The sequence below is a fragment of the Capricornis sumatraensis genome, chromosome 1, assembly GCF_032405125.1.
Source record: "Capricornis sumatraensis isolate serow.1 chromosome 1, serow.2, whole genome shotgun sequence".
NCBI classification, from domain to species: Eukaryota; Metazoa; Chordata; class Mammalia; order Artiodactyla; family Bovidae; genus Capricornis; species Capricornis sumatraensis.
In genome coordinates, this window is record NC_091069.1 from 129,474,453 (window position 1) to 129,498,126 (window position 23,674).

The window sequence follows — 23,674 nt, forward strand, 5'->3', positions numbered from 1 at the left end:
GTCGTCATTCATATGAGTGTTGTCAACCAAGAAATGGGGTCTCCTGCATTGCAGGCAGATTCTTTACCAACTGAGCTATCACAGAAGACACCAGTGTAAATACGTGAATTTGCCTTTTGGTTGGTTGACTTGGCAAAGTTGATATCCAGATAATTCCAGCCTGTGATGAAAGAAATTGCAAGAATTCCTTGCATTTCGAAGATTTTAACTCATGTAACAATATTTCAAGATAATTTTCTTAACCTGGTACTTGTTAAGATATTTCTTAGGTGTATATATTTCCTATAATGCCAATTACAATGAAATAATCTGGGGCTTAGGAAATTTGCAAGGTATAAGAATTGAAGAAAATACAGAGGTGAAGTTAATGTGTTTTAGATATATATCACTTCCTATTTACATAGAAAGGTATTTTCCCTTTGGTATGATTCTAAATTGCAAAAGTGTTAATTTAAAAAAGGTCAGCATTTTTAGTTTGAATATTCAGCAATATGAAGTTATATAAATCAAGCTACATTAAGCAGAATTTACGTTTTCACATTGGTCAGATCAAAACAGACTAATATTTACATAAGCATGACTGTATTGTATAATCATAACCAGAAGTTAAATTCAGCTACTAATTTTGCTAAAAATATTTTATTAAGTAATAATAAATATCTATAAGGTGCTATGCAATACACAAAAGAAATATCAAAGAATGGTTAAAATTGGGTGGTTAGCTCCTAATGAAGCTGTGTGATCCTTTCAACTGGATTCAATAAATAAATATTTTCAGCATTCTAGTTTATGGTAAGCTACAGAGTTAACAAGATTGTCCAAATAAATCATTAATTTTACATGTAGTCTGTTTATCCCTGCAAATAAATGGTCCAGAAATAAGAAAGCTGGTTTTACGATAAACACTAAATATCATACAATAGTGAAATTTTCTATTGAAATTATTGTTCATTATCAAGATCTAAATGTGTCCAATATATGCTCTCCAACCTGGATGGCAAAAGAGGTGGACAATAAATACTGACAAAGCCAACTAATTTTTATAAAATATAATTAATAAGTAGGAAGTTAAGAGGCATGTATTCCTATTTATATATAATCATATGAAAAGGGAAGGAACCAAAAGCTAGCCACATGATAATCATCTTTCCTTTGGTATCACTGTTGTATATCCTTGTTTTATGAAGTAAGTATGTATGAGAGTAAGGCTGAGACAAGATATTTAGACATAAAGTATTAGTAATAAAGGAAACTAAACTCTGCTTATTCTCTTTTCTTAGGAAAAACATACAACTCAAAGATTTGTATTAGTTTCATTCAGAAAACTGACCATTCCACTTCTAACTTCAGCTGAGGGTTATAGGCAACAATGTAGGAGATCATGGTGCGTTCTCCACGAGTGCTCAGTAAATGACTTTTGATTAATGGTTTAGTCTAAGTTCATCATTGATACTAAAACATAACAACTCAGAGTGTATTTCTTGTTAACAATACCATTACAAATACAAAAAGCACATTATATTGTTTTTAAGATTTTTGTCATTCAAGACAAAAATTAAATACAAATCAGATTATCATATTGTTATATATTTCAAAGAAGACAAGAAAGCCACGGAATTGGTCCTTTAGTAGAATACAGATTTTTCTTCTAAGAGAATGAAGACTAGTAGAGACACATTTCATTTGAATGGAAATACTAGTATCTTTTTTTCTTACACTTTTGGAACTTTGGGCTATATTCATTTCCTCTACTGTTTTCTGTGCTACTATCGCTATCACTGCTTCGTTCCTGCCTCTTTCGTTTATTCGTCTGATAAAGGTCTGGGTCACTTGGCTGCTGGTGAGTCCATTCGTAAGAGCTGGGCCCAGCCTCCAGATCTGAAACATGATTCAGTGAGGAAGATGCAGAAGTGCTATTAGGAAGCGGCGCTGTCATCTCATAGTAAGGGAGCTGCAGTGCTGGGTTATACGTAGGCCACTGCTGTGGGAAAACCCCACACATATTCACCTACCGAAACAAGCCCACAGAGGACAAAAAGAGAAACAGTTAGAGTTTACATTTACTATACAAATAACTACGAGAAAACCAGACCATGTGTCAGTTAGGACAGGGATGCACTAGTTTCCTTAAATGATTAACAAAGATTCCAGCTGGTGTAAATAGCGTACTGCAGTACAGATTAGTGCTGTCCTATAGAAATATAATGTAAGCCACATGGGTGGGTAGTTTTAAATCTAATAGTCACAGGATGAAAATAACAACGAAACACGTGCAATTTTAAATAATATATCGTGTGTGTGCTCATTTGCTCAGTTGTGTCTGATTCTTTGCCATCCCATGGACTGTAGCCCACCAGGCTTCTCTGTCCATGGAATTTCCCAGGCAAGAATACTGGAGTGAGTTGCCATTTCCTACTTCAGAGGGTCTTCCTGACCCAGGGATCAAACCCACATCTCCTGTGTCTCCTGCATTGGTACGTGGATTATTTATCACTGAGTCACTTGGGAAGCCCTTTTATATTTTATTTATCTCCAAATGTCCAAAATATTGTCATTTCAACACGTAACCAATATAAAAATTATTCATGAGATATTTTACTTTTTTATACTAAGTCTTTAAAATCTGGTGTGGCTTTTATACTTATGGGTGTGGTTTAGTAGCTAAGTTGTGTCTGACTTTTGTGACCCCATGGACAGTAGCCCACCAGGCTCCTTTGTCCACAGGATTTCCCAGGCAAGAATACTGGAGTGGGCTGCAATTTCCTTTTCCAGGGGATCTTCCCAACCCAGGGGTTGAATCGGGGTCTCCTGCACTACAGGTAGATTCTTTACTGACTGAGCTACCAGGGAAATAAAGAAAGAAAGAAAGAGAAAGAAAGTGAAGTCGCCCAGTCGTGTCTGATTCTTTCCAATCCCATAGACTGTATGTAGCCTACTACGCTCCTCCATCCATGGGGTTTTCCAGGCAAGAGTACTGGAGTGGGTTGCCATTTCTTTCTCCAAGGGAGCTACCAGGGAAGCCCTATATATTTATACTTATATTCAAAAGCATATTCAATTTGGATACTAAATTTTCATTGAAAATATTTCATCAGAATTTAGATTATATAAAATTTAGTTGAAATAGTAGATACACATGCCCAAGTTTTTTTGCAAACATACTTCAAAGTTTTGCAATAATTGCATCAAGTTTCTGTTCCTAAACTTAAACTTTAATTAAGTAAAATGAAAATAATCACTCCTTATGGATGGCTGATAGTCACCATATTTTCCAGAACAGCAGTCAATTCTTAAGATAGATTAACTCAAAATTTCTAGCTATTCAAAGTAGATTAAGGACCTATTTGCAGGGCAGGAATAGAGACACAGACACAGAGACTTGTGGACATGGCAGAAGAAGGAGAGGGTGGGACAAATTGAGAGAGTAGTAGAAAAAAACACATTACCATGTGTAAAATAGACAGCTAGAGGGAAGCTGCTACAAAACATACGGAGCTGAGTTCACCTCAGTGCTCTGTGATGACCTAGAGGGCTCGGATTCGGTGGACAGGAGAGAGGCTCAAGAGGGAAGGCATATATGTAGGCTTAGGACTGATTCATGTTGTTGTACAGCAGAAACCAACATAACATTGTTAAGCAATTTTCCTCCAATAAAAAATAAAAAATAAAATTAGTAACCAGTAATGCTGAATGGGGCAACATTAATACTTATTAATGTTTTTCAGTGAAAGTATAAATAGTATAAATTGTCCATTGACTGTGGACAATGTGATCATAAAGTTATTTACTTCCATTAAAAAAGATTAATAGGGAAAACAAGCTCTCGTGTGTGCATATGTGTATGTACATATTGCTCATCTCATCAAAGAGAAAAATAATGCCACAAAGAAGATATTGATGGTTTTAGATGAGAACTGGATGTTTATTACTATCTCACCATAAACAAGAAAAGGGCTTTCCTGATGGCTCAGTGGGTAAAAATTCTGCATGTAATGCAGGAGACCTGGGTTTGATCCCTGGGTTGGGAAGATCCTCTGGAGAAGGAAATGGCTACCTACTCCAGTATCCTTGCCTGGGAAATCCCATGGACATAGAAGCCTGGTGTGCTACAGTCCACAGGGTCACAAACGAGTCAGACACAACTAAGCACAGACCGTATAACCAAGAAAAGTTTTTTCCAAAAATTAAATTATCAACTTTCATTATGTTTACAAAGTGAAAATGGCTATTTGAAAAATCTGAAGATCATATGTATGTTGGATGTTTGCAAAAAATCTCGTGTTAATCAGAATACCTGTGTTATAGTCCCACAGCTGTCATTAACAAGTTGTATAATCTTGGGCTTGCTGATTAATCTCTGAACCTCAATTTTACTATGTATAAAATGAGAAGTTAGAAGAAAACATTTCCTAAGTTCCCCTTTAACAATATAGTCCACCACTGCAATTTCTAGGCCAGAACCACATTTTTTGAGAGTCTTTGGAAAAAACGTAGTTTACTCTACCAACTGAGAAACTTTGCCTTTAGTTAAAATAAAAATCTATGTATAAAAGCGGTATATGGTGATTGATGACTACATTCTATCAAAATGCTTCGTTAACTAGTATTCAATTCTAGAAACATACCTTTTAAATTTTAAAAATATAGTCATTTAAGTGATTCAAATTTTACTTTACCACAGTGCATTATCACTTGCATCTGCCATTTTTCATTTATACACTGGATGTTTGTGGAGATAACATGAGTGGGATTTCAGATGATCGATTTCAGATAAAAGAGCAGATAGCCACTGGGGCACAATGCTCAAAGCATATTCTGCCTTCACTATAGGCTTAGAGTTTAGCTTAAGTTCCAAGCAGTTTTCATATCCTTTATAGTTTGTATTATCATGTTACATTTTCAACCAAAGGCATATCAAACTTACCATCTTCTGAAACAGAAAATATTCTTGAGATAAAGATGCATTATTAATTGGAGAGAACTGCATGGAAAAGGAAGATCTGCCCATGGCTTCTTCATTTCTTGAGAGAGGTAAAAGAAGTAATATGAAGTTAAAATTCCTATGGACAGAGGTACTTTAGTCTTAAAAAAAAAAATACAGCTTCATAATTAAAAAACTTCTCTAAAAGCTCAATTAAGATAAATTTAACTTTAAACATATTACACTAATAATGTAGTGACATAGCAGTATCTCAAGTCTTATTAATTACCACATACTGAAATCTCAATATTTAGAGCCACATTTGGCTTTCTGATAGGAAAATGTTAATCAGTGTTATAGTTGTATAAAGGCATAGAATACTCAGATATGAAGAAAGCAAAGTCAGTCAATAATCACCAAGTGTACACTCAATCTTTTACCAATAAAAAAAGGTGAAAGAAAAATAGGAATTTTTTCAATTCATTTTTGAAGGTACTTTCACTGTTTAAAAAAATTATGCTCTTTGTTAAACAGGCTGCTGATATGAGCATGAACACATATTTGCTGATTTCTTCTACACGGTGATAGTGGTAAAGAACCCGCCTGCCAATGCAGAAGACGTGAGACTCGGGTTCGATTCCTGGGTTGGGAAAACCTCCAGAGGAGGGTATGGCAACCCACTTCAGTATTCTTGCCTGGAGACTTCCATGGACAGAGGAGCCTGGGGGGTTATGGTTCATAGGGTTGCAAAGAGACAGACACGAGTGAAGTGATTTTGCACACACGCACAATCCCTGATTAACATCAGAAGTGTCCAAAAATTTCATTTATATGTGTAATGCTTGCATCTATGGAGATCTCTAATAAATCCCAATGTTATATGTACTGGCTGGACTCTCACCTAGTCCTCATTATAGCTAGTCTTCATTCTACTTGCTCCACAGTATCCCACAATTTTAACACTAATACTGCTAATCTTAGGACAGGAAGTTTACTATGGGAAGGGTGAATTAAAACAGGCAGATGGAGGCAAAGGTAAGGGCAGGAGAACAACAAGAAGCTGTCAGACGGAGAGTTGTCAGTTCATGGTGAGAGCAGGATCACAGAAGCCAGTGGGAAAGTGGGTTTCAGTATTTAGACAGTATTGGTGTTAGAGTAAACTGGATAAGCATCAGAGCTACTCTATCATTGATCAGAAGATTCCTGACAACAAACTGTTAAAAGAACAGCTTCCAAACAACAGTGGGCTTAAGAAGTGAATAGGAAGTAAAGACGTGAAGGATAATTTTTCAGTGAGAAGAAGGGGAAAATATAACAGACTGATTTGGAGACAAAGTTCAAGGAGACGTGAACATGTGTTTGCAGTAAGTGATGGCAAAGAAACAAGATAAAAAGCACAGTGAGGTTATAGACTGGGGAAGATGTGACCCAGTAGCAGAGGTGGTGAGATTAGCATCATTATAAAAATAGCTGCAAAATTTCTAAAACCACTATCTTTCCCATGAGAATTTCAGGGCGTGCATGTTTCTCCATAGAGGAATCACGTGTAAATTGGGAAGTCATAAGTTGAACTGTGTCAACTCAAAATTTATATGTTTAGTCCTAACCTCAAATAATTCAGAATATGACCTTATGTGTGAGAGTTAGACTATAAAGAAAGCTGAGCACCAAAGAATTGATGCTTTTGACTGCGGTGTTGGAGAAGATTCTTGAGAGTGTCTCGGACTGCAAGGAGATCCAACCAGTCCGTCCTAAAGGAAATCAGTCCTAAATATACATTGGAAGGACTGACACTGAAGCTGAAACCCCAATACTTTGGCCACCTGATATGAAGAAGCGACTCATTGGAAAAGACCCTGATGCTGGGAAAGATAGAAGGTAGGAGGAGAAGGGGATGACAGAGGATGAGATGGTTGGAAGGCATCACTGACTTGATGGACATGAGTTTGAGCAAGCTCTGGGAGTTGGTGATGGATCAACAGGGAAGCCTGGGGTGCTGCATTCCACGGGGTCACAAAGAGTCAGATATGACTGAGAGACTGAACTGAAGTGTGACCTTATTTGGAAAGAGGGTTGCTGCAGAAGTAATTAACTAAGAGGAGGTCATACTGGAGTAGGATGTGCTAAACAGGTATCCTTCCTTATTACAGTCAAAGGGGAAACTTGTGGAGACAGATGCACACAGGGAGAACATCATATGGAGATGAAGGCAGAGAACTGGGTGATGCTTGTACATGTCAAGGAATATCAACGATTGCCAAAAAATCAGGGGAAGCTATGAGACAGGCACTGGCTTCCCTGGTGGTTCAAATGGTAAAGAATCCACCTGCAGTATGGGAGAACTGGGTTCAGTCCCTGGTTGGGATGATCCCCTGGAGGAGGACATGGCAACCCACTCTAGTATCCTTGCCTGGAGAATCCCATGGACAGAGGAGCCTGGTGGGCTACAGTCTACGGGACTGCAGAGAGTCAAACATGACTGAGCAACTAAGCACAGCACAGCATACACGAGAGAGGCACAGAACAGATTCTTTCTCATCGCCCTCAAAAGGAACTCTAGCAGACACCATGATTTTGGACTTTGAGCAGTGAGACAATACATTTCTGTGTTTAACTTCGTTTGTGATACTTTTTACGGTGGCCTTAGCACTGAGAAGCTAAAGGCAAAGGAGAAAAGGAAAGATATACCCATTTGAATGCAGAGTTCCAAAGAATAGCAAGGGGAGATGAGAAAGCCTTCCTCAGTGATCAGTGCAAAGAAATAGAGGAGAAAAATAGAATGGGAAAGACTAGAGATCTCTTCAAGAAAATTAGAGATACCAAGGGAACATTTCATGTAAAGATGGGCACAATAAATGACAGAAGTCGTATGGACCTAGCAGAAGCAGAAGATATTAAGAAGTGGCAAGAATACACAGAAGAACTATACAAAAAAGATCTGCATGACCCAGATAATCACGATGGTGTGATCACTCACCTAGAGCCAGACATCCTGTAATGTGAAGTCAAGTGGGCCTTAGGAAGCATCACTACAGACAAAGCTAGTGGAGGTGATGGAATTCCAGTTGAGCTCTTTCAAATCCTGAAAGATGATGCTGTGAAAGTGCTGCACTCAATATGCCAGCAAATTTAAAAATCTCAGCAGTAGCCATAGAACTGGAAAAGGTCAGTTTTCATTCCAATTCCAAAGAAAGGCAATGGCAAAGAATGCTCAAACTACCGCACAATTGCACTCATCTCACATGCTAGCAAAGTAATGCTCAAAATTCTCCAATCCAGGATTTAACAGTACATGAATCATGAACTTCCCAATGTTCAAGCTTGTTTTAGAAAAGGCAGAGGAGCCAGAGATAAAACTGCCAACATCTGTTGGATTATCAAAAAAGCAAGAGAGTTCCAGAAAAACATCTATTTCTGCTTTATTGACTATGCCAAAGCCTTTGACTGTTTGGATCACAACAAACTGTGGAAAATTCTGAGAGAGATGGGAATACCAGACCACCTGACCTGCCTTCTGAGAAATCTGTATGTAGGTCAAGAAGCAACAGTTAGAACTGTACGTGGAACTACAGGCTGGCTCCTAATCGGGAAAGGTGTACGTCAAGGCTGTATGTTGTCACTCTGCTTATTTAACTTATATGCAAAATACATCATGAGAAACGCTGGCCTGGATGAAGCACAAGCTGGAATCAAATTGCCAGGAGAAATATCAATAACCTCTGACATGCAGATGACACCACCCTTATGGCAGAAAGTGAAGAACAACTAAAGAGCCTCTGCATGAAAGTGAAAGAGGAGAGAGAGAAAGTTGGTTTAAAACTCAACATTCAGAAATCTAAGATCATGGCTTCTGGTCCCGTCACTTCATGGGAAATAGATGGGGAAACAATGGTAACAGTGACTGACTTTATTTTCTGGGGGTCCAAAATCACTGCAGTTGGTGACTGCAGCCATGAAATTAAAAGACGCTTGCTCCTTGGAAGAAAAGCTTCCTAGACAGCATATTAAAAAGCACAGACATTACTTTGCCAACAAAGGTCCATATAGTCAAAGCTATGGTTTTTCCAGTAGTCATGTATGGATGTGAGAGTTGGACTATAAAGAAAGCTGAGCACTGAAGAATAGATGATTTTGAACTGTGGTGTTGGAGAAGACTCTTGAGAGTCCCTTGGACTGCAAGGAGATCAAACCAGTCCATCCTAAAGGAAATCAGTCCTGATTATTCATTGGAAGGACTGATGCTGAAGCGGAAACTTTGGCCACCTAATGTGAAGAACTGACTCACTGGAAAAGATCCTGATACTGGGAAAGATTGAAGGCAGGCGGAGAAGGGGATGACAGGGGATGAGATGGTTGGAAGGCATTACTGACTTGATGGACATGAGTTTGAGCAAGCTCTGAGAGTTGATGATGGACAGGAAAGCCTGGCATGCCTCAGTCCATGGGCTTGCAAAGAGTTGGACACGAATGAGTGACTGAACTGAATGAACTAGCACTGGTGGCTGAGATGGTAAAGAATCTGCTTGCAAGGCCGGAGACCGGGTTTTGATTCTTGGGTTGGAAAGATCCCCTGGAGAAGGGAAGAGCAACACATTCCAGTATTTTTTCCTGAAGAATCCCATGGACAGAGAAGCCTGGAGGGCAACAGTCCATGGGGTTGCAAAGAGTCCAACACAACTGAGTGACTAACACAAGCACACTAATACAGGAACTATTTACTAAAATTAGAAAGTATAAGAGGTAATAACAAGCACAGAAACACATTTCCAGGGAAGACTAGTGAGAGACTAGGGTATAACAAGAGCGGCATTCTCTGTCCAACACTTCTAGGACACTATGACCTTTTGTCATTCTTCCTTTATAATGCAGCACATACTAAAGAATAAGATATTACCAGTCAAGTGGAGTATTATGGAATATATACCTATCTCTGATCTTTTAGCCTAGAATTTTTGATAATTAAATGTATATCAAACAGAAATAGAACATGTATGAGTTACTGCTGTCTTCTAGCTGTTTATCTAGTCTTCTGCCCCACACCTAGCAATACCTTGTTTTTTTCCAAACTCATAAGGAAAAAGAGGTTTCTTTTCCCACTGGAAGAAGAGGGGAAGTAACCTAAGTGGCTCAATTCATGAGTTCACAGTTCCTTTCATACCAAGGAAGTGAATCACCAACACCTCCTGCTAACTTTTGCTGAAAGTACTCACTGGATAATTGCTGTATGCCCACTATTTTAAGTACCTTGAAACTATAAAATTTGACTGACAATAATTATCGTCATTGTAGATATGAGGCACAGTGTGATCATCTGTCCAGGGTTATACTGTTAATAAAGTACAGAGGCAAGATTCAGACTCAGATAGTCTAATTTCAGCACCTACTTTGTCCCGATTTCACTGATTTAGTGGGGGACAATGAGGACGTGGAGCACACTGTGTTATGCGTGGGGCACAGTACTTCTCCAAAAGATGAGTCTGGGTAACTGCCAGTCCTAAGGGGTCACTCTTCTATGCTTAGGAGGGTAGATATAATTAGCAGGCATGGGAGGTTCAATGCTGTTAGTTTCCTTGAGAACATTCAGTTCTGCTACAGAAAACAAGAAAATAATCAGCATGGATAAAGCTCAGAAGAAAAGCCTATGGTAGCCTTTATGAAAGATACACTGATGGATCTGATGCAGCAGCAGAGAGAAACAGGGGCTATGAACACTGGTGTAGCTAGAACTCAGCTAATACAGATTTATGAGATAGTGACAATACTGTAATTAGAACAAGCAAGTGACTTGGAAGACATAGGAAGAATTCAAAACATATACTAAATATTTAAAATAAATAATTTAGTATGTGTTAAGAGATGCCATGGATAGATTCAGTAGAAAATATGATGGAACAAATAAGACTGTTTAGTCATGGGTAGAAAGGGAAGGAAAGACCAAGTCATTATCATGGCGCCTCTGGGCTTAGTTATGCTGTTCTTGTGTCTGCTCTGCCTAAGAAACTCAGGTAGACCTTGTGGGTATGTAGGTCCCTCTATGGCCAGGTATATTTGCCCCTCTGTCTCTCTGAGAAAGCAAGTAAGTGAGATTAGCTCTAGGAACTTTCTATCTGAATGGAATCTCTTACTCTAACCTCAACTCTAGTGCTCATACGTGCATGCTTGCTAAGTTGCTTCAAGTGTGTCTGATTCTGTGCGACCCTATGGACTATAGCCTGCCAGGCTTGTAGCCTGTCCAGAGATTCTCCAAGCAAGAATACTGGAGTGGGTTGCCATGCCTTCTTCAGGGGATCTTCCTGACATAGGGATGGAACCTGCATCTTTTTAAGTCTCCTGCATTGGGAGATGGTTCTTTACCACTACAGGTACCTGGGAAGCCCATTCTAGGGATAATAACCACATAATCAGTGGGAAAGGCTGATGCAACAGAGAGAGAAACAGGTCATATGAATATCATTGTAACCAGAACTCGGCTAGTAGGGTCCTCTGCGTACTTGTAGCCTATCCTCCAAATGTTAAATTATCCAATACCCAAAGCTTTCCTTTTGCTTTTCACTGTATCTTTTAAATTGGTTTAATAAATGCTGTGATTTGAGCATCTTAATCTGGTTTGGGAGACTTTCTGTCCTATGACCTTTGGTATAGCTAAACTGAGAGTGTCCCTGCAGGCTATGGTTGCATCAAGAAATAAGCCTACATCAAATATGAGAATATTTTGAAAATTACCATAGAGAAATTCTAAAAAGTAGTAAAATAAATAGTAGAGTGACTTAACGTTCAAAGGCTTAATTTCAAGCCTAGAAACTATCACCTTTTCATCTTTGTGCCCTTGGCAATTAGTTAACTTTTGCATCTCTATATTTATTCAAGTATAAAATACGGATAATAGTATTTCTATGATCCATCACAGTGAGACTTTGCACACTTAAGTGATTTCACAGTAATGAAAAGCACATGGTAATCTATAAACAATGCTACAAATATAAATCTCTCCCACCTACTGCAGAAAATATTGACTGAATTTTACATGAAAATACTTTCTGTCACTTTTTATGGCTTCAGGAAAAATGAATTCTTTAATATTAACCTATGCCTAAACAGAAAGGTTTTATAGAACATATGAAAACCCTTCCTGGTATTAAGACCATATTTATTTGCCTTACCTTTATGAAAAAAAATTTTTTTTAATTACCTGTAGCTGTGTGAATTTATCTTAACACAGCTTTCAAAACTTTGGTTAGCAGGTTCACAAGAGCGAGAGCTCCCTTCAAAAGAAAAAGAATAACAGATTATTTCATGGTACATCTTTTTGGAGTTCTCACATTAAGCCATTTTCAAACACTCCATATAAAATACACAAGATGTTTCTGATCTCCCAAGTACTATTTACAAGGTTGCTTATATCACTATAAGACCCTGAATTATAACCAAACTTTGTCCAAAGCAATGCTGTAGAAAAGAATTAGGCTGACACGGGGCCACACAAAGTATATAATGCTGCTTGCTAATACATACCTGTAAACTAAAGATGGCAAATGATCAGTGTTATTTGCCTCTGTGTGGAAGGCATGAGGTCTCTAAACTGCACTGACAAACGTGAATGTAACCTGCCAGAGGCCACTGAGCAGCTGGCTGGGGATGCGTCAGAACATGATATGGCCTGGCTTGTTATGCTGCCAGTATGAGTTAACAGGATGGTACTTGAGAGCCTGATGCAGCCAATTAATTATCTTTGTTAAGACAAAATAAAATGAAATGTGAAGTGGCCCTTTTCGTTTGCAACAAGACAGCAGTGTTTTCTTATTCTTATGTCTTTTTTAGTACAGCAAGAAACATAAAAACCAAACAGGGGGTACATTCATAAACCTGAATCATTGAGGAAGGAAGGAACATAAGTGCCATAAGCATTGCAACGTAAGTATAAGCACTGCCTCTATGAGTCCCTCAGACTATAAAAGGGCTAGAGCAATAGTGCCATGTTCTCTGGGCATCTAATCAATGATGAACAGCGTTGATGTGTAGCAGGAGATGTCTGAGGCCATTCATGCCAGGAAGCTTTTCTCTGTGGCTATGAAGGGTCAGCCTTTGGCCAGCTGCTTTTACTGGGCTCAGATCCAGGGTGATATGTATAACATGGTAAACCCAGGACAAAGACTAAGGCCACCCTATCTTCCAAATGGTAGATATTTGATACCATTGACAAGAAGATCAGCAAATAGCCTTGCTGCATAAAAGCTAGAGCTGAGTATCCCCAGTTCACTTAGATTTGTTTAATTTTTAACAGCCAGTAGCAACCATCATGGCTATTTGCTGGCTGACATTAAAAGAGACCACTTTAAATTTTAATATAGAAACAATGCTATGGATTTGGCAATGTTATTGGTAGTATTAACTAATCACATAACATTATGAACGTGTTCTGAGAAAGTTTAAGAGGCTACAGGAGCACTGTTTTGGTCTTAGGCTATAACATAGAAAACATAGGAGAAAAAAAAAAAGTTTACACCTCTGGGAACACCACAACCAACAAAACACACTTGGAAGATTTCATCAGTGAGAGAACCTACCAAATCGATACTGCACATTAATTGGTCTTCCATATAAACGAATTCCATTCAGCAGAGCTATGGCATAAGACACCGATTCTGGGTGTTTAAAGCAGACAAATCCAAAGGATTTCGGCTTTCCCTCTCTGTCTTTGCATATAGTCACTTTGGTTAATGGCCCAGCCTGCAAGAAACTTAAAAATTATTTTGTCATAAATCTAAATATTTTTTTACACTCAGAAAATCAACTATATTCAATTTAGGCTAAAATTCTAATTCTGTTAGCAATAACAGCTTTACATAGTTCTCTTGATCATGTATTTTCCTAACAATAAATATCATACTTCATCACACTTTCTTGGCATTTTCTGGCTCATCAAAAAACACTTACGTTGTTAAGGTCAGGAAATTTTTGGTAATAGTTTCAAATCTTAAAAGGAGAGATAGGCCTAACAAAACAATTTAGAGTACATTTAAATCTAAGATTAAAATACTACTTTGCTTCCACACATATAAACCATGTTTAACTCAAAAATAATTGAAATGATAAACCCAGCATTCCTTGAGATGTTGGGTTTATGTTACCATAAAGAAACTGGTAACATCACATCAAAGTTTTTTTTTTTTTTTTTTTCTGACAAGAGTAAAACATTTTCACAAGAGAAATTAAATTTCTGATCTATACAGAAGCTGTATTTTAATATGGTAAGCCCATTTGGTAAATATTCTCAAAGGGAAAAGTGTTTTAATATGTTTAAGACTTTTAAGTAGGTGCATTATTTGTAAGAAAGAAAAATTAGTAAGGGTCTAAGTCTAACAACTGGGGAATGTTATTCCATGGTATATTATTAAAATAGGATAAAATAAAATTGAAAATATTCAGATTTTATTGTGATTAGAACCTATAATTAGCAATACAGAGTACAAAAGCAGAATCAAATATTGTAAAAGAGTGCTAATTACACCCTCAAATGTCACATTTCCATCATGACAATGGTTAGAGGAAGTACTTCCCAAGCCTCATATAGATTTAAAGGTAGATGGCTCATACTTTTTCATTGCACTTTAATGACTGACTGCTTTTCTCTGTTGAGTTGGATAAGTATATTAAGGAATTGTTTTTAATCTAAAGAAAAATGTTAATTATCATCTTTAAAATGATACTGTATTTTAAGATTCAATCTTTCTTTCTTTATTCTCTACTTTCCCAGGGAATAGCTCATCCTCCCTTCTGGCTTCAAGAACCACCTTATCAATGAATCTATTTTTTTCCCACTCATGCCTCCTTCATGCAGACAGTTTCCTTGAGAGCTCCACGTGATTATATTTCAAACTCAACACATTTGAAACGAAATTCATTATCTTTCCCCTTGAGATCTCTGTACTGTGCTGTGATTTGTCTCTCAGTTGTGGGACTGTGATCCTTTGGACTATAGTCTACCAGGCTCCTCTGTCCATGGGATTTTTCAGGCAAGAATACTAGAGTGGGTTGTTATTTCCTTCTCCAGGGGATCTTCATGGCCCAGATTTCTTGGTTAAAGGTACAAAGATACTAAACCTGATTTTCACTCTTCTAAGGATAATCAGAAATTTGAAAGAAACTAGTAAAAAGGAGAACCATATAGTAATAAAACAAATTAATTTTAATCAGTGTTTCTCCACAAGTGATATTAAATATATGAAATCAAAAATGGACAGAATATGCTGACATGCTTTGAATTTTAGAAATTCAAAAATATATCCATGCATTTTAAAAGATGAAATTCAACAAGACTTGCTGGTAGTAAAAATCACATCATAAGTTTTTAGTATTTTTAAACCGGAGTCAAACACATAAATAGTGCTGCCAGTTGTCAAGATTTGCTAAGTTTTGCTGGGTTGAGACCTTTCTAAAACACACCTCACTTTAGTAAATCCTCCCAGAATACAGAACATAGGCAAAAATAAAAACAAATGCTTTGCTGCCTGATCTAATACAGATGAACATTTAGCTAGAAATTATAAAAAAAAATGAGACTACCTATCAATCTATCTAATGTATCTTGTAGTTTCACATACAACTGATACAGATCCAGTTCCTATTGACTAGAAATGATATATGTGCATGGGGGCATTCAGGTCTATCTATCCCATTGACCTCATCATTCCCACCCCCCTATTTTTTGTTGACTCAACATGAGAGAAGCTTTCTGGAGAAAAAGAACTATAAATTTTCTTTCTACCTCCCTCCATCCCTCCTCTTCTTCTTTCCTTCTTTTTTATTATTTTTTTTAAGTTAGAATAATAAATTCCAAATAATACTAGGATGAAAAATAACTGCAGGAAAAGACTAAGTATTAGAGTAGATTAAAAATGGCAGGTTTAAAAGGATGGCAAGTTATAAGAAAAAGCATTAAAGCCTTAAAATCAGTAACATTTTTCAAGTAACATTTTATGTCCAGGAAATGAAACTGTGTTCCTGGAGAACATTCTATCAAATTTTGTGCATGTTGGTGGCTCAGATGGTAAAGAGTCTGCCTGCAACGCAGGAGACCCAGGTTTGATCCCTGGGCTGGGAAGATCCCCTGGAGAAGGAAATGTCAACCCACTCCAGTTTTCTTGCCTGAAAATCCTATGGACAGAGGAGCCTTGTGGGCTAATCCCTACAGTGTTGCAAAGAGTCAGAAAGGACGGAGCAACTAACACTTCCACTTTCATTTCATAATTAATAGAGGGGCACTTTAGTTCAGACACAAATGTAGAGCCTTTCAGAAACTACATGAAGAACTTCTTTCACCTCTGGTACTCATGCTTCAGTTCAGTCGGTTCAGTCGCTCAGTCGTGTCTGACTCTTTGGTATTTAGTTTTGCTATTGTCTCCCTTGGAACTTGCTCTTATTCTAATAGAGGAAAGTCACTTTTTATTTCTCATGATACAAGCATCAGTACTATTATCAATAGTAATAGTAGTACTATTCAGTAGCAGTAGCAGCAGCAGCAAAAACTTAGGAAGTACCAGGTTCAGTTCTGTCTGATCTGGATGAGTTTACTCAATCTTCACACCACATCATACTGTAGATACTATGACTCCCACTGACATTTGAGGAAACTGTGGTGCTGAGCTATTTATGTACTTGGCCAAAATCACGCTGCAGATATCAGAATTCACACTTGAAACAACTTTGCCGTACTAAATGTCCCTCTTTTTGCACATTATTTTAAAACATGATAATCACTTTTAAATTTCTCCTTTTAGAAAGACCAAGGACTGTCTCAAATGTGTATGCCTAGCACCTTACTTTCTGTCATTGTAATTATAGATCATTAAACGGTTAAATGAACGGCCGAATGTGGATATCTCTTTAGCATGTAAGATCTATGTGTATACAGTAGGTGTATACAGGAGATATAAGTTATCAGGTCTGAAAAAGTTTTCGTAAGATCCTCTTGGTATGAAATAAAGGGAACTAGTCAGGGTATCAATCGGTCTCAGTCATGATTTGGCTGCCCAAATTATGCAGAAATCTCATTTATTCTGGAGTAAAATCATCTCCTGTATAAAAGGGCTTGGGAGAGTAAGTAACGTATACGGAAGCATTTTAAAATATATTCCTCTCATTTCGCGGGATGTAGGGCGTCAGGATGCTTATTATCTGAAGGAAGACAGTGACAGAGCTGCTTTCTGTTTTGCCTGAGCACACCAAGGCCCAGGCAGCCTCTGCAAAGCCCTGACTCAGGGTTGGGGGTTGGGGGCATCCCAGTCACTGCACACCCCAGGACTCTGCAATGGGGATGGGAAGGGGAAGGGTTGGGAATGAGGTGCACTTTTTGTCACTTCACTACCCACTTGCTAACCTGGAGACAGCTGAGCCAAAGCGGAACTAAATTAAAACCAGAGCAAAGGATGCGGAGGGAAAGGGAGCCGGACTCCGGGTGGTTCAGGTGCGCCCCGCCCCTCCTGCTGCGCTTCCGGCTCGACGCGCTCCGCCCCTCTGATATCCCTTCCCTGCCGACTGTACCTGAAGGAACAGCTCGTAAAGAATCTCTTCCCGCACTCGAGCCTCCAAATTTCCCACAAACACCGTCCTGTTGGCTTCCTCCTGAGCAGGCAACATCCCTCCGGCTCGACCCCAGAATGGAGGAGGCTCCGAGGCCACGCCCTCTCTCCTTGCTGGCGGAGCCAACGAGGAGAGTAAGCGCGCCAGGGGCGGAGCGAGGCTGCGGGGCCACGCCCCCAGCACCCCTTGGTAACCGCCCACCGCACCTTCGCCATGTCCAGTATCCGACCAGGACCTTGGGAGTGTGAGTGAGACTAAGATTAGTCTGCAAGGGGCCTTGACACCTTGCTTGTGGAGATCCGTTCATTTTTTCAGGGCACGACATTATTAATTCATTTTGGATGTGTTCAACAAACATTTAAAATAAAATGACTATAGAGATGATTTAAGACATACTAACTTCATTACCGAAGCTCACAGGCTAATGGGGGAAGACTAATTTCTTTGTTTCCAAAGAGTAAACGAATAAATCATTGGAGTTTAAAATTGGTGTTTTTCATAAAACTCGTTTTGAAAGAATGAGTGCATACGTGCATGGGTGTGGATAGAGTATTAGAATTAATTTAGCCAGGAAGTGTTCCCTAGTGAGGTCTTTGAAAATGGACACAGGTTTTAGGTAGACTGCAGAAGGCATTGAACTTGAGAAAATAGACTATACCTAAGGATACTGGAACGATTATGGCAAGTTTTGTTACTGAAGACAGAATTTTTGAGGATGGCTGCTGGGTGACTGTGGGCTTCCCACCTGGCTCAGTGGGTAAAATATCTGCCTGTAGTGCAGAAGACACAGGAGACAGGAGTTTTGTCTCTGGTTTGGGAAGATCCCTTGGAGGAGGGCGTGGCAACCCAGTGGAGTATTCTTGCTTGAAGAATCCCATGGATAGAGGAGACTGGTGGGTTACAGTCCATAGTGTCACAGAGACTCCGTTAGGACTGAAGTGACTGAGCACGCACGCATGCTGGGTGACTGTAGTAGGATCTAATGTTTGTATTTTATATCAGGGCTGTACTTTGTAAACTGTGGAACAAGGTGAAGAATTAATTCTTACTTGAGGATTGGAAAAAAAAAATCCTGAAAGGAAGAAAACTTACTCAGAATCTCAATATTTTGATAAATTAATCAAAATATTGTTAACTTGACTTCCTTTCTGATACCATATGTCTACATAGAAATGTGGTGATAGTTCATTTGAGTTGAAAAAGTATTCTTTTACATGGTTACTGGACTAAAGAAATAATCTTTTTTGATGGAAAGGACACATCTTTGGAATCTGGATTTCTAACTGAATTCTGACATTACTTAATTTTATAACGTTTAGTAATTTCACTTTTTAGAATTCAAGATCTATTTCTTAAGGATTGTATTGGACTAATATAATTACCTCATTTAATAGAGCTTTTCTGAGTGCTCACTATGTGCCAGGCACTCTTTTTAATCCTTGGGAAACAAAGGTGCCTATAAAGATATGCCCTTGTAAATCACCTTAGAGCTTAATGGGAGAAGCAGATTTCTTGAACATGTAAATAGAAAATTATGTGTCAATGACTTCAGTAGTTACCTTCAGTTGATATATCATAAGTCTTTAAGTCCTGTCTCGATTTCTTCTTTCTTCTTTCATCAGTATTGTAATATCGTAGGAGGGGGTTGTGAAAACATGCACATTGTGTGTGTGTGCTCAGTCGCTCAGTCATGTCTGACTCTGCGACCGCATGAACTGTAGAGCCCGCAAGGCTCCTCTGTCCTTGGGAATTCTCCAGCAAGAATACCGAAGTGAGTTGCCATTACCTCCTCCAGGGGATCTTCCCAACCCAGGGATAGAACCCAGGTCTCCCACATTGCAGGCAAATTTTTTACTGTCTGAGCCATGAGGGAAACCCTGCACATTACAAGCAGATAGCAAATATATGTTGATCAAATAAATGGATACTTGCAGGTTTCTATTTGGAGTAGATCTATTGATTTTTCAATTCATTTACCTCCAAATTTTTATCCAAACCAAGATATTTTCTCTTTAACTCCTCAGACGTTGCCTATCTGGGAGCTGTAACTTCAGGTTTGACTGTAAAATATTCAGTGCATATAGGCCATCATGTTTTCGTGCTGGACTGAAATTTGCATCTTTTTTTTTTTTTGTCCACGGTGTGTATGATTTTGGTGTTCTTATCACATCTTTTTGAAAGTACATAAGTTTATGGCATGTGTACCTCTAGAATAATTATTTAATGTTTTAAGGTCTGAAAATCAGCTTAAGGCAGTTAGCTGTTTGCTCAGATTTTGGCCTTTCTCTCTTTGTATTTCCTAATTGATACTGAGTGAATGAATGGTGATAAACCTGCTGCTGCTACTGCTGCTAAGTCGCTTCGACTCTGCAACCCCAGAGATGGCAGCCCATCAGGCTCCCCCATCCCTGGGATTCTCCAGGCAAGAACACTGGAGTGAGTTGCCATTTCTTTCTCCAATGCAGGAATGTGAAAAATGAAAGTGAAGTCGCTCAGTCGTGTCTGACTCCTAGCGACCCCATGGACTGCAGCCCACCAGGCTCCTCGTCCATGGGATTTGCCAGACAAGAGTACTGGAGTGGGTTGCCATTGCTTTCTCCAGTGATAAACCTAGTGGTAGCTTAAAAAGAATCCACTTTATTCTCACCATTTCTTGCACCATCAGTCACATAAAATCACATATAAGGTCTAATGGGTTAGATGCATGGATAAATAGTTAGTCTTTTTTCACTCATATCAGGATGCCTTATACCCCTAACTGCATGAAGACATCAAAATGTGTGTGTGTGTGTGTGTGCGTGTGCACACGTGTGCATGCACGCACGCACTTCCTTGATGGCTCAGCAGTAAAGAATCTGCCTGCAATGAAGAAGATGCCAGTTTGATCCCTGGGTCGGGAAGATCACCTGGAGGAGGGTACAGGCAGCCCACCTCAGTATTCTTGCCTGGAGAATCCCATGGACTTGAGGAGCCGGATGGGCTACAGTCCATAGGTCGCAAAGAGTCTGACACAATGAAGCGACTAAGCAGGCATACATGCTCACGTATATATGGTGATGGTGGTTTAGTTGCTAAGTTGTGTCCAACTCTTGAGACCTCATGGACTGTAGCCCACCAGGCTCCTCTGTCCATGGGATTTCCCAGGCAAGAATACTGGAGTGGGTTGCCATTTCCTTTCCCAGGAGATCTTCCCAACCTAGGGATCAAACCCATGTCTCCTGCATTGACAGGCAGATTCCTTCCTACTGAGCCACCAGGGAAGCCCATATATGTACATATATAACTAGAGCTCCAGAGTTCCTTTCTCCCCTTCTTTGTCCAGATGACTTATTCTCTTTTGTAGTTCAGCCCAAATAGCATTTCTTGCAAGGCTTGCCATTCAGCACTGTAGATTAGCTCATTGCTCCACCTGTCTGGTTCCATAGTTTTCTAGATGTACCTTTTCCAATCCCTCCTGTCTGTGAAATACTATAAGGTAATGTATTTTGGTATCTAGAACAATCCCTGATAACCTCTGTAGATATATCATACATAGTTGCTGAAATAATACAGTCTCTACTTTGTATGTCTCTGCTTTGTATGTTCAGCAACCAAGTTAAACCTGGAAGTCAGTAGATGCTTCATAAAAGTTGCATAAATGAATGAACACATGAATGAGTGAATGGAGAAACTTGGGAAATTAATGTTAAGGATGTGCAGTGGATATCTTTGAAAAATTAACCTCACCTGTCTTCATTATTTTTCTTACTCTCACTTTTTCTTTGTTTTGATTTCCTTAATCATATTTGTCCCAAGTAAATATAACTTGCTGTGGTGTTTTACTTGCATTAGATGTTTATTAAAAGAAATACTTGTAATATTAAAGAGATAACTAAGAGAGTGAATTCATCAAAAAGTCTACCATGCAGATATAAATATTCTGGAGGAAAACCTTCCTAACATACATATATACAAGTCAGGATGCATGTCCTTTCCCCACTCCTGCAATGTTCACCAGGTCTACCCATGAGAGCTGGTCAGGTTGGTCCCCCTTGGAGCAGGGATTGAGTGCCCACACATGTGTGGCGTTGGAGCGGTGTGCAGAGCTGGCATGCCTGGGTGTGTGTCTGCTTCTGTGGCTAAGCGTGTCCTGAGAAGAAGCCTGCTTTTGTAGATAGCTCTGTTGATTTTAGAGAACTTTGCCGGGCGCTAGTGGTAAAGAGCCCACCTGCCAGTGCAGGAGATATAAGAGACGTGTGTTTGATCCTTCAGTTGGGAAGATCTCCTGGAGGAGGAAATGGTAACCCACTTCAGTATTTTTGCCTGGGGAATCCCGTGGACAGAGGATCTTGGCAAGTTATAGTCCATAGGGTCAAAAAGAGTCAGACACTACTGAAGTGACTTACCATATACATAACATAAAACATATTTTAGGAAAATACATGTGTATCTTACTATGTACCTTACTATACATTTTATCTTTAGCTTGCCTTTTATCAAAATGCCAGCATCTGTCGGATCATAGAAAAAGCAAGAGAATTCCAGAAAAAACATCTATTTCTGCTTCATTGACTATGCTAAAGCCTTTGACTGTATGGATCACAACAAACTGTGGAAAATTCTTAAAGACATGGGAATATGAGACTACCTTACCTGCCTCCTGAGAAATCTGTACACAGGTCAAGAAGCAACAGTTCGAACCAGACGTGGAACAGTGGACTGGTTCCAAATTGGGAAAGGAGTATGTCAAATCTATATTGTCACCCTGTTTGTTTAACTTATATGCAGAGTACATCATGCGAAATGCCATGCTTGATGAAGCAAAAGCTGTATTCAAGATTGGTGAAAGAAATATCAATGACCTCACATATGCAGATAACACCACCCTTATGGCAGAAAGTGAAGAGGAACCAAAGAGCCTCTTGATGAAAGTAAAAGAGGAGAGGGAAAAAGCTGGCTTTAAACTCAACATTCAGGAAATTAAGATCATGGTGTGCGATTCCATCACTTCAGGGAAAACAGACGGGGAAACAGTGGAAACAGTGACAGGCTCTATTTTCTTGGGCTCCAAAATCACTGCAGAAGGTGACTGCAGCCATGAAATTAAAAGACGCTTGCTCCTTGGAAGAAAAGCTATGATAAGCCTAGACAGCATATTTAAAAGCAGAGACATTACTTTGCCACAGAGGTCCATATAGTCAAGGCTATGGTTTTTGCAGTAGTCATGTATGGATGTGAGTGAAAGTGAAAGTGAAAGTCACTCAGTTGTGTCCGTCTCTTTGTGACCCCATGGACTATACAGTCCACGTAATTCTCCAGGCCAGAATACTGGAGTGGGTAGCCTTTCCTTTCTCCAGGGGATCTTCCCAATCCAGGGATCAAACCCAGGTCTTCCACATTGCAGGCGGATTCTTTACCAGCTGAGCCACAAGGGAAGCCCAAAAATACTGGAGTGGGTAGCCTATCCCTTCTTCAGCATATCTTCCCGACACAGGAATTAAACCAGGGTCTCCTGCATTGCAGGTAGATTGTTTACCAACTGAGCTATGAGGGAAGTGTTTAACCATAAAGAAAGCTGAGCACTGAAGAACTGATGCTTTTGAACTGTGGTGTTGGAGAAGACTTGAGAGTCCCTTGGACTGCAAGAAGATCCAACAAGTCCATTCTGGGATTTCTTTGGAAGGAATGATGCTCAAGCTGAAACTCCAGTATTTTAGCCACCTCATGCAAAGAGTTGACTCATTGGAAAAGACTCTGATGCTGGGAGGGATTGGGGGCAGGAGGAGAAGGGGACGACAGAGGATGAGATGGCTGGATGGCATCACTGACTCGATGGACATCAGTATGAGCAAGCTCCAAGGGTTGGTGATGGACAGGGAAGCCTTTTGTGCCATCTATGGGGTTGCAAAGAGTTGGATATGACTGAGCGACTGAACTGAACTGATCACCCCACAACGATATAATGAAGGCTTTCTACACCAATAAATATTGATTTCTCTGCATCATTACTTTTAATTCACAGTATGTATTAATATATAATTCGCTAGTGGCTCAGTGATAAAGAACCCACCTGCCAATGCAGAAGACATAGGTTCTCTCCCTGAGCTGGGAAGATACCCTGGGGAAGGAAGTGGCAACCCATTTCAGTATTCTTGCCTGGGAAATCCCATGGACAGAGGATTCTGGTGGGTTACA

General features: G+C 39.3%; 1 protein-coding gene across 2 annotated transcripts; it reads right to left on the reverse strand.

Annotated features, from left to right (window-relative positions):
* Window positions 1-727: 727 nt before the first annotated feature.
* On the reverse strand, window positions 728-17,580 carry RBM11 (RNA binding motif protein 11). 2 transcript variants are annotated; one of them, XM_068981542.1, is made up of 5 exons: window positions 17,462-17,580; window positions 13,486-13,648; window positions 12,111-12,183; window positions 4,925-5,021; window positions 728-2,008 (listed from the first exon to the last, which is right to left on the reverse strand). In XM_068981542.1, exons 1-5 carry the CDS (start codon window positions 17,555-17,557, stop codon window positions 1,697-1,699), a joined length of 741 nt encoding a protein of 246 aa, XP_068837643.1. In that variant the 5' UTR covers window positions 17,558-17,580; the 3' UTR covers window positions 728-1,696. The 2 variants fall into 2 exon arrangements, with proteins under 2 accessions (XP_068837643.1, XP_068837644.1); XM_068981543.1 differs by having other exon boundaries at window positions 13,486-13,658; window positions 17,472-17,557.
* Window positions 17,581-23,674: the final 6,094 nt, after the last annotated feature.